This window comes from Rutilus rutilus (genome assembly GCF_951802725.1).
Source record: "Rutilus rutilus genome assembly, chromosome: 19".
NCBI classification, from domain to species: Eukaryota; Metazoa; Chordata; class Actinopteri; order Cypriniformes; family Leuciscidae; genus Rutilus; species Rutilus rutilus.
This window is the reverse complement of record NC_140232.1, coordinates 21,093,377-21,103,685: the sequence shown is the minus strand read 5'-3', so window position 1 is coordinate 21,103,685 and position 10,309 is coordinate 21,093,377. Positions and strand designations below refer to the sequence as shown.

Sequence of the window (10,309 nt, the reverse complement as noted above, 5' to 3'; positions counted from 1 at the left end):
ATGCAATTTTTACTGAGCACAATACATATTTATATAGCATAGTATAAATAAATTGATATAGACAAATATGTAATTGTATAAACTATATGCTTAAATTAGTAATATTTTGTATTACAATCCTTCAGATTCAGTTGGTGGATAATACCGAGTTTCTTTTTAATACATGATTGGGGGGTGTTGGTAGGCCTATAATCTCCTTTTAAAACTGCTTTCACGCATTTACATTTCTGATGGATTTTTTTTTAAACAAAAAATACCTTATTAGCAAACAACAACATTCCAAACACAACATTTTCAAGATCTCTAGCCAATAAAACCTTCTCCCTGAAAATATTTGAAAATAGCCTAATATATGCAGTTAAAAACGGCAATCTGTTGTCCCTTTGCCCATTTGGGAAAATATATATTTGTCGTGATCAGAATTTAAAAACAATAATAATTAAAACTGACTCATTACACATAACTGAATAATGTAAAGAGACTTTTGGTTTGCGTGTAATATTCCATGTACTGTACAGGTGCATGAGATCTCGCACATGCGCCTTGTCAGTAGTGCAGTCTGCAGTAGCGCGTCCGTCCTGCGCGTGCCCACCAGACTCAAGCAGCGAGGCGTCACAACAAAGCTGGTAAGCAATACATAGGTATTGCCAATTTAATACAGAGACCAAAAAGGGCATACCTAATCAAAATCATGTGGCATAAAACGGCTTGCCGAAGTTTTGCGATATCAATCTCGTTTATGTTGTCTGCGAGTTAGCTCTGAGACAAACGGCGCATGCTTTTTTTATTTATTTTTTTATAAGTAATAACGCCGTAAAACTCACAGCGATATACAGGCGTACTAACTTAATGCATGTCGAAGCATTTAAACGTGAAGCGCGTGTCTCTGACCGTGACCTTCCCGTCTGCGCTCAGCGACAGTGCCAAACGAGCTTTCTTATTTTAAGGGCTGTCAGACACCCGCAACATGTGCTGTACAATAGACATGTTTACACGATTATTCCCGCTTTAAACACTTGAATCTATTCGCTGACAGCATGTATTTATGTTGTGCAATTACGTAATTATTTGAACACATGCATAAATCCGAATAGGCCTGGAAAATATTAAACATCCGCTGCACGGTGGTAAATCGATCCGCCGCATATGTACAGCGGGAATGCGGCAGTTATTGGTGCATTACGTTATTTCTTGAGCATCGTAGACAAAGACTCGTGCCTATTGCCATTGTGTTGACATTGATAAGTTGTCTATTTACTGCATTAGCACGCCCTGTGATCCTAAGAAGTAAAATGAGATTAATATTAGCTTAGGTAAGTTTATCTGACCCCACCCACACCTCCATAGTCTTACAGGTAGACTACAAATGAACCCACAAGGATGTCACTTCCTATATGTTTATCTTCAGCCACATCTGAATGTATATCTTGTAATACTGGTCGAATGTGGGGTATAGATTGCATCACCAATTTTTACATTTTGTGCATGGATTTGTTGTGGTAATTTAATTGACAAACATGCCAACCCACTCACCACCCACAACAACCATTAAAAAACATAATAGACATCACATTCTCAGAATTGTGTAAAATGTATACATGGTGCTATTTTGTGTAATCTTCTACAATCAAGTGACAATACTTTGGAAAATAGTGTTTCAAACCTCTCTGCCTGGCCAGCCATGATTTTTAAGGGTTTTTTAACATGCAGGTGAAAAAGTGTTGATATAGAGCCTTCTGATTCAGATGATACCAGATGCATGTAATTTTACATCAATTAACATGATCACTAATGAAATCATAATAACTTATATTGTAACCTCAGGATGACAGTGACATTAACAATAGTAATTTCACTCCTGTAGCTAATTTCAAATTGGTTAAACTGATAGTGTACAACTCAGTTTTCAAGGTAAAATGTGTCTTTGTTTTGCATAAGTATGTTTGCATAATTTTTTTTTTATTGAAGGGCAGAGTAAGTATTCTTGAAAAAGAATGTTTAGCTCTTAACACTCTGCACTGCTGGACTGTGCTTGGCTTAATCAATCTTTTTGTTTTGTTATTCCAATTTATGTATATTTGTCTAAGGTCATAGCAATCTAGATATGCTTTTAATAGTAAAAAGATTTTCAGTAATTCAGCAACTGCCCACCTTTGTTTCATTTGAAAAGTTGCGATTATGATGATGATTTAATTATCATTTGTTTAGGCCTACACATTTTCAGACATGTCGATTGCATTTATGAGTATATGTGTATGCATTGGTCCTAGGTTAGTTTAAGATGTCAGACAAGAGTGACATTGCAGCATGCCATGAATCAGCAACTGCACTCTCTGTCACACAGTTGGTTAATCTTTCACACAAACATAAATTCTGAGAAAGAATGCAATTAATAGAGATATCTCTTATGGATGGTTATTTTTAAGTTAGTAGGCTATTGTCTTTGCGTGCTTCATTCTAAAATTAAATCTTTGTCAAAAAATGTGTCATTTTCTCCTTCAGCCAACAGGGGGCCTCTTCTACATACCCAAGAAGAAATGTTAGCAAGGGCAATGAGGAAGATGTGGAGATCAGATGACAGTAAGTTTAGATATGTTTCTTCATTTTGTACATTTAGAAATGTTTTTGACATACGTTGGAAAAGATTGCACAGGGTATATACAATCATACAGCAATTAACAATTCTTCCTTATGTCACTGGTATATTCATATATTTCAGTTGTGGAAGAGGAGAGACATAGTATGCCATCAGAGGCTTTTCTCCGGCAACCTGAGGTTCAAGATGACCACTCTGATGAAGCTGCACTTCATAGTATCTTGCAGCCAGAAGGGGGAGAGATAGAAAGAACCAATGAGAAGATGGATTGCAAAGACAAACAAAACACCCAATTGTTCCAGAATGCAAGCCAGTCTGTGTCTCAAAATCTAGCTAATCGTAATCAAGCCTGTCAGGCAAGTGACCATGAGCATGCTGGAATGATAAAACAGGGTTATAGAACTGATTTGCCTATAAATGACACTAAGGCTGACCTTGACCATAGTACTAAACTTCAGGGTAAATTGCCCTGTCCTCGATGTGAGAGAAGGTTTACAAGTAGTCAAGGCCTGCAGCGTCACATACAAACACATGCTCTTTCAACCTGCCACACACAGCGGTTTAAATGCAATCGCTGCAGAAGGACCTTCAGTACGCTGTTTAGTCGTCGGAGGCATGAGAAAAGGCATGAAAAAAGAAATAGGAAGACGAATGATCACACAATTGCCACTTGCACAGCTAGTCAGAATGTCCCTGGCAGTGGTGAACCTTTGAAAATAGCATTACAAAACCCACAGCCAAACAAGTGCATTAATGCAGCTGATGGTGAAGATAGGGATGATACAAACTGTGCTTTCAAAGTCTCACACATCTGCAAGTACTGCAAAAAAGCATTTAGGACTCATACTAGTCTAAGGAGACATCAGCGCAGGATTCATGAGCGCCAGCTTCTTCCTAGAGGAGTTTATAAGATAGTCAAAATCACTCAAGAACCTGAAGGACAGCAGCTTGTTGAGACAGCACAGGACTGTCAGACTCCTAACCCACGGTGTGCAGAGGACATTGATCAGGAAAAGGAATACATGGTTGACATCTCCAGTAATATTTCAGAGAATCTTAGCTTCTACATAGATGGGAAAATTGTCTCGACGAGTGCTGTAAGTAACTGTGAGGTGATTGAGATGAACTCTGGGAGCTCTGCTGTGATTGGATTGAATGCTGTTATAATCAGTCCAGCTCAAATTACACAAGCTCTTAAATTAGAAACCAGTAACAGCAGTTTCATCTCTGACCTGTCTGGACAATCCTCAGCCAAAAGAAGGACGTCGACCCCACCTTTACTCCCACAAATAAAAACAGAATTAGAGTCTGAATCCATCTTGAGTACCTCATCATCTTCCTTGTCATCTTTAACATTGTCCTCTATGTCTGGAGCTCCACTGGTCACTGCTCATTTACCTCAGTGCATTGAGACAGTTGCATTTCACAAGGAAAAAACGGTCTATCTGTCTCCCAAACTCAAGCAGCTCCTGCAGAATCAGGATGGCAGTAATCAGTCGTTTGCGTTAATTGCTGATGGCCACAATCTGGGTCCTCCCTTATCCCTGACTGTTTTACCTGCAACAACAACTAGATTTAAGAGAAGGACAACCTCGCCTCCCAGCTCACAACAGCAAACCCCTGATCTGAATGTAGAAAATCAAGATCAGGATTCTACAAAAGCCAAGATGTCAAAATCGGAGAGCCATGAGTTGAGCCTTTTGGGCAATGAAGAAATTGAGCCTTTAAATTTACCCATAAACAGCTCTGATGGAGCTCAAATGCAGCAACAGATCTTGCCATTGGACTGCTCTGTATCAAGAATAGGAGGAAACTCCTGTAATCAACAGCCATTGGACCTCTCCAACTCTGTAGGTAAGCGAGACAGCAGTGAAGACTTAGCGGAGTCCATTTTGGATTTAAGTATTAGTGGAAAGAGTTTAGACTGTGACTCCACTGGAGTCTACCTCACTCAGCCTGCTTTGAGGAAGAATAAGCCTAACTCTAGTATGCTTCAGAAGGTGCTTATGAATGAGTATGGTGGGGTAGACAATCCTTCTGTTGAAGATTCAGCTGCTGCAGGTGTCCTCAGTGCTCCTGACCTAACAAACCTTGCAGTTGTGCCAGTGTCTGATGCAAGTCCACCAAACCCTGAAAAGCTTTTGTTTGAATTGGCTCTTCCTCCTGCCTCAATCCATTTAACCCCTCCATTGCTCACTCCTGTCAGTATCCATCAAACTGCCCCAGTCCCTCCACGTCACTGTTCATCTTCTTCATCTCCAACTTTTGTATCCTTTCTATCAACTCCCACAGTGGAACCCAATCAGGACATTCAAACTCACCATTCAACTTTCCTGGTATCTGACACTGTACCATCCACAGCGTCTGTAGAAGACTGCGCTGATAATCCTGTACATCTCTCACAGGATGATTTGAAAGTGACAATCCCTGATTGGGTGTCCTCTGCAGCCCCTTCCCTGACTTTACAAGGCCCTCATTGGGTCGCTGATCCTGCCATATGTGAACTAACTCAAAGAACGTTGGTTGTAGATTCTGTATTAGCTTCTGACACACAGATGTTTTCTCCATCTCTGCCTGTTAATCAGTCCAACATCGCATCCTTGACTTTTCCTCCAAACACTGTTGTTATTGAGTATACAGTTGCACTGCAATCTACAGAAAATATTCTCCCAGCTCTCCAAGCTAATTCTGTTCATTGCCTCTCAGATAAAATACCTGTCGATGCATTACAAGAAGAACCTTATGTCCCATCTGAGCCGCAACCTCTCAGTCAAGACACCTCCCTACTTTCTGAATCATCCACTCAGTCGGTTTCTATAGAGCAGTCATCAAGCTCTACAGATGGTACACCGACCCTCACGGCTTCCACTAGTGTTGTAAAAGCAGAGAGCAAAGAAGAGGGACAGGATAAAGCCCAGTCCTCTGATTGTTCTAAGCAGGAAAACACAGTTGAAGATGAATTGCCTCCCTTGCATACTTTTTGCAAGAACTTTATGTGCAATGTTTGTGAACAGCCCTTCCAGTCCATGAAGATTCTCAGCCAACACGTAGGTGAACACTCTAAGGAGTGGCCCTATAAATGTGAATTTTGTGTACAGTTGTTTAAGAGCGACACAGGTTTGCTGGAGCACCGTTCCAGTTATCATGGCATCGGTAAAATTTATGTTTGTAAAACATGTTCTAAGGAATTTGCTTTCCTCTGTAACTTGGAACAGCATCAGCGAGATCTCCATCCCGGTCAAGAGTGCTCACACACCGAAGTAGTACATGGCAAGTTAAGACCTGAAAACCATAACAGTCCCAAAACTGACATGACTGATCCAAGCCTTCCAATCAAAGAAATTAAGCAAGAATCTGACAACATAACCTTAAAAGCAGAGGAGGATGCCTTGGACGACTTGGACACTTCTGAAGAGCTGTTTACAACAATAAAAATCATGGCATCTGGAGGGGTCAAACCAAAAGGCCCAGATGTACGTCTAGGCATTAATCAACACTACCCGAGTTTCAAACCACCTCCTTTTCCATACCATAATCGAACGCCAACTGGGATGACGGCTGCATCAGCCACCAACTTTACCACCCACAACATCCCTCAGACCTTCAGCACAGCCATTCGTTGCACCAAGTGTGGTAAGAGCTTTGACAACATGCCCGAACTGCACAAGCACATCTTAGCCTGTGCTAATGCTAGTGACAAAAAGCGCTACACTCCTAAAAAGAACCCTATACCACTTAAGCAATTTGCAAAAGCACAAAATGGGGTGTTATCAACTGCAAGGATTGATAATAGTAGGCTGAATCTCTCTCAAAAGGTCGGACAACCAAAAAAACTGAACTTCCACGAATCGGCAGTTAAAATAAAAATGAGTCTCCTGAATAAGAAGAAATCTCAGCTGTTGCAAAGGGGTAGACCTGCTGGTCTGAGAAAGGCCTTTGCTCAGGATGACCTAGACATTTTTGCATGTCCTCACTGTAGCAGGGAGTTCACATACAATGCTAGCTTAAAGAAACACGTAGCTTTTAGCTGCCCCATGAGGCCGGCTAGTAGAAACTCCAAGAAAAGAACACTCAATATCGTTTCAGCTCAGGAGAACAACGGGAGCCTTCGCAGACAAATTGCAAATATAAGTGCAAAGCCACAAGGGTCAAACCATGGGCCAAAAATAATAACAAAGAGTCAAATCATCAAGCAAGATGCCGCAGTTGATAACACTCAGGATTTTAGACTCAAAAGATCTTCCATTCTGTCAACATCTGTGGTTCAATCTGGTAAAAAAGGCAAGATAGTCCTCTCCTCTGTTGCTCAGGTTAATTCTCAGGAGCCGGGTGTTCGGGTACATGTTTTAGGTAGAAAAATGGAGCAGGGAGTGGGCGACGTGAAGCTACAGCCCAGAAGAGAGGACCGTTTGTCTCTGAGGTTGAGAGAGAGAGTAGGAGGACCTATTACTCGCAGTGTGCAGCAGGCCAGCACCACAACAACAGTCCTTAAACAGCCAGACAGCAACAACATCATCATGCATCCTGTCATTCTTCAAGTCAAGAAATGAAACTTGTAAACTATTGACTTGTATCTGTTTTTTTTTTCTCTTTGTTTTTTTTAAATGCTCCCTTAGTGCAACATTTACCTGTAAATATGCATCTAAATATTGGACATTGTTGAAACAAACTTAAAATTATGGCTGAAATAAGAATGTCCTTTTTTTATTTTTATCTTTTTAAATTGACTGGCTCAAACACAGCAAGCTATAATATTTACATTGTAAGTATTATTTACATTGTAAGTATTATGAAATGCCATTATCTATTCATATGAGAACACAGTCAACATATCACCTTGTCATATGTAAATACTTTTGCCATCTGAAACATTTTAATATGCTATCACAGTTTCTGGATATGTCCTCTTACAAAGTTTAGCTCCTCTGCTCTAACACATGAAATTACCTTTTGAAATTACCCTGATGAGCTGGTTTGGGTGTGTTAGATTAAACCGTGAACTAAATTCGGCAGAAAAGTAGATCTCCGGGAGCTAGGCTGAGTACCTTTGGATTACATAAACCTCAAACCTTAGAATTATAGTGAAATGTCATGTTAAATCAAAGTCTGAAGAGTGGGGGGGGGGAGGGGGTCTCATGCACTTTATGCTGTAATTCATATTCACCTGTGTCAAAATGCATTGCAATACAGTCAATTACTTCCAATTATTTATTAATGTATGTATTCTGTGTTTAAGAGAAGACGAGATGTGTTCAGTGAGGTTCACTGGAAAACAGGTATTTGTTGTAATGGTTTCTGGCTTCTATTTTTGTAGATTGTGTTAGTTGTGTTTTATTTGTTTGTATTGATGCAGTTTAGATTATTCATGCATGCCAGAGATTCCATATGGGTGAAGGGAAGGGTCAGAATATAATATATCTGCACCACAAGGGGCAGGAGAAATGTATATTCTGTTCACAAAGAATATGTATGAATATATTTTAAAAGTCTCTCTAGTTCTCTCCATTTCTCCCTTTTTGTGCTATTCTCCTTCTGAAATATAAACATATTTGGTCAGCTGTCAAATGAGTAGGTCTCTTTTTTTAATGCACATATTGTGTAGCAATAGGGAAGATATGATGCATATAAATAAATAATAGGGAAGATATGATGCATATATATATATATGTATATATATATATATATGTATGTATGTATACAGTGAGGAAAATAAGTATTTGAACACCCTGCTATTTTGCAAGTTCTCCCACTTAGAAATCATGTAGGGGTCTGAAATTGTCATCGTAGGTGCATGTCCACTGTGAGAGACATAATCAAAAAAAAAAAATCCAGAAATCACAATGTATGATTTTTCACTATTTATTTGTATGATACAGCTGCAAATAAGTATTTGAACACCTGAGAAAATCAATGTTATTATTTGGTACAGTAGCCTTTGTTTGCAATTACAGAGGTCAAACGTTTCCTGTAGTTTTTCACCAGGTTTGCACACACACTGCAGGAGGGATTTTGGCCCACTCCTCCACACAGATCTTCTCTAGATCAGTCAGGTTTCTGGGCTGTCGCTGAGAAACACGGAGTTTGAGCTCCCTCCAAAGATTCTCAATTGGGTTTAGGTCTGGAGACTGGCTAGGCCACGCCAGAACCTTGATATGCTTCTTACAGAGCCACTCCTTGGTTATCCTGGCTGTGTGCTTCGGGTCATTGTCATGTTGGAAGACCCAGCCTCGACCCATCTTCAATGCTCTAACTGAGGGAAGGTTGTTCCCCAAAATCTCGCAATACATGGCCCCGGTCATCCTCTCCTTAATACAGTGCAGTCGCCCTGTCCCATGTGCAGAAAAACACCCCCAAAGCATGATGCTACCACCCCCATGCTTCACAGTAGGGATGGTGTTCTTGGGATGGTACTCATCATTCTTCTTCCTCCAAACACGTTTAGTGGAATTATGACCAAAAAGTTCTATTTTGGTCTCATCTGACCACATGACTTTCTCCCAAGACTCCTCTGGATCATCCAAATGGTCATTGGCAAACTTAAGACGGGCCTTGACATGTGCTGGTTTAAGCAGGGGAACTTTCCGTGCCATGCATGATTTCAAACCATGACGTCTTAGTGTATTACCAACAGTAACCTTGGAAACGGTGGTCCTAGCTCTTTTCAGGTCATTGACCAGCTCCTCCCGTGTAGTTCTGGGCTGATTTCTCACCTTTCTTAGGATCATTGAGACCCCACGAGGTGAGATCTTGCATGGAGCCCCAGTCCGAGGGAGACTGACAGTCATGTTTAGCTTCTTCCATTTTCTAATGATTGCTCCAACAGTGGACCTTTTTTCACCAAGCTGCTTGGCAATTTCCCCGTAGCCCTTTCCAGCCTTGTGGAGGTGTACAATTGTGTCTCTAGTGTCTTTGGACAGCTCTTTGGTCTTGGCCATGATAGTAGTTGGATTCTTACTGATTGTATGGGGTGGACAGGTGTCTTTGTGCAGCTAACGACCTCAAACAGGTGGATCTAATTTAGGATAATAAATGGAGTGGAGGTGGACATTTTAAAGGCAGACTAACAGGTCTTTGAGGGTCAGAATTCTAGCTGATAGACAGGTGTTCAAATACTTATTTGCAGCTGTATCATACAAATAAATAGTTAAAAAATCATACATTGTGATTTCTGGATTTTTTTTTAAGATTATGTCTCTCACAGTGGACATGCACCTACGATGACAATTTCAGACCCCTCCATGATTTCTAAGTGGGAGAACTTGCAAAATAGCAGGGTGTTCAAATACTTATTTTCCTCACTGTATATAGAGAGAGAGAGAGTGAAAGAGAACAAGTTAACAGGTAAAGTTAATGAACAACGAAAAGTTTACACTATGATTGATTGTTGTGACTGAAAATGTTAAGCTTGTAGTCTAATTTATAATACTTATATAATATAATGTAGGCCCATAATACTTTATTTATTAAACTTTTAATCCATTGTTTACTTTCTGCCTAAAAGTTTGCTTTATGGCACTAATATTCTTGACCCAACGTTTTCAGGCTTTGAAAGGGTTTCAAAAGCAATTTAATGTGAAATGTGAATGATTGAATAAATTGCTCTGTTTTAAGTTCATTTAATGAATGTGTTTGATTTTTTAATTACATAATATCACAAGCTAAACTACACCCTGTATCATAAACATAAAAGTATCAGTTTTTGTTTTGTTTTTA

General features: G+C 39.9%; 1 protein-coding gene across 2 annotated transcripts; it reads left to right on the top strand.

The window, feature by feature from the left end:
- Positions 1–554: 554 nt before the first annotated feature.
- On the top strand, positions 555–8,281 carry prdm2a (PR domain containing 2, with ZNF domain a). 2 transcript variants are annotated; one of them, XM_084389566.1, is made up of 3 exons: positions 555–626; positions 2,503–2,580; positions 2,720–8,281. In XM_084389566.1, the coding sequence occupies exons 2-3, from the start codon at positions 2,538–2,540 to the stop codon at positions 7,144–7,146; spliced, it is 4,470 nt and encodes a 1,489-aa protein (XP_084245692.1). In that variant the 5' UTR covers positions 555–626; positions 2,503–2,537; the 3' UTR covers positions 7,147–8,281. The 2 variants fall into 2 exon arrangements, with proteins under 2 accessions (XP_084245692.1, XP_084245693.1); XM_084389567.1 differs by lacking the exon at positions 555–626 and adding an exon at positions 1,259–1,313.
- The last annotated feature ends 2,028 nt before the right edge of the window (positions 8,282–10,309 follow it).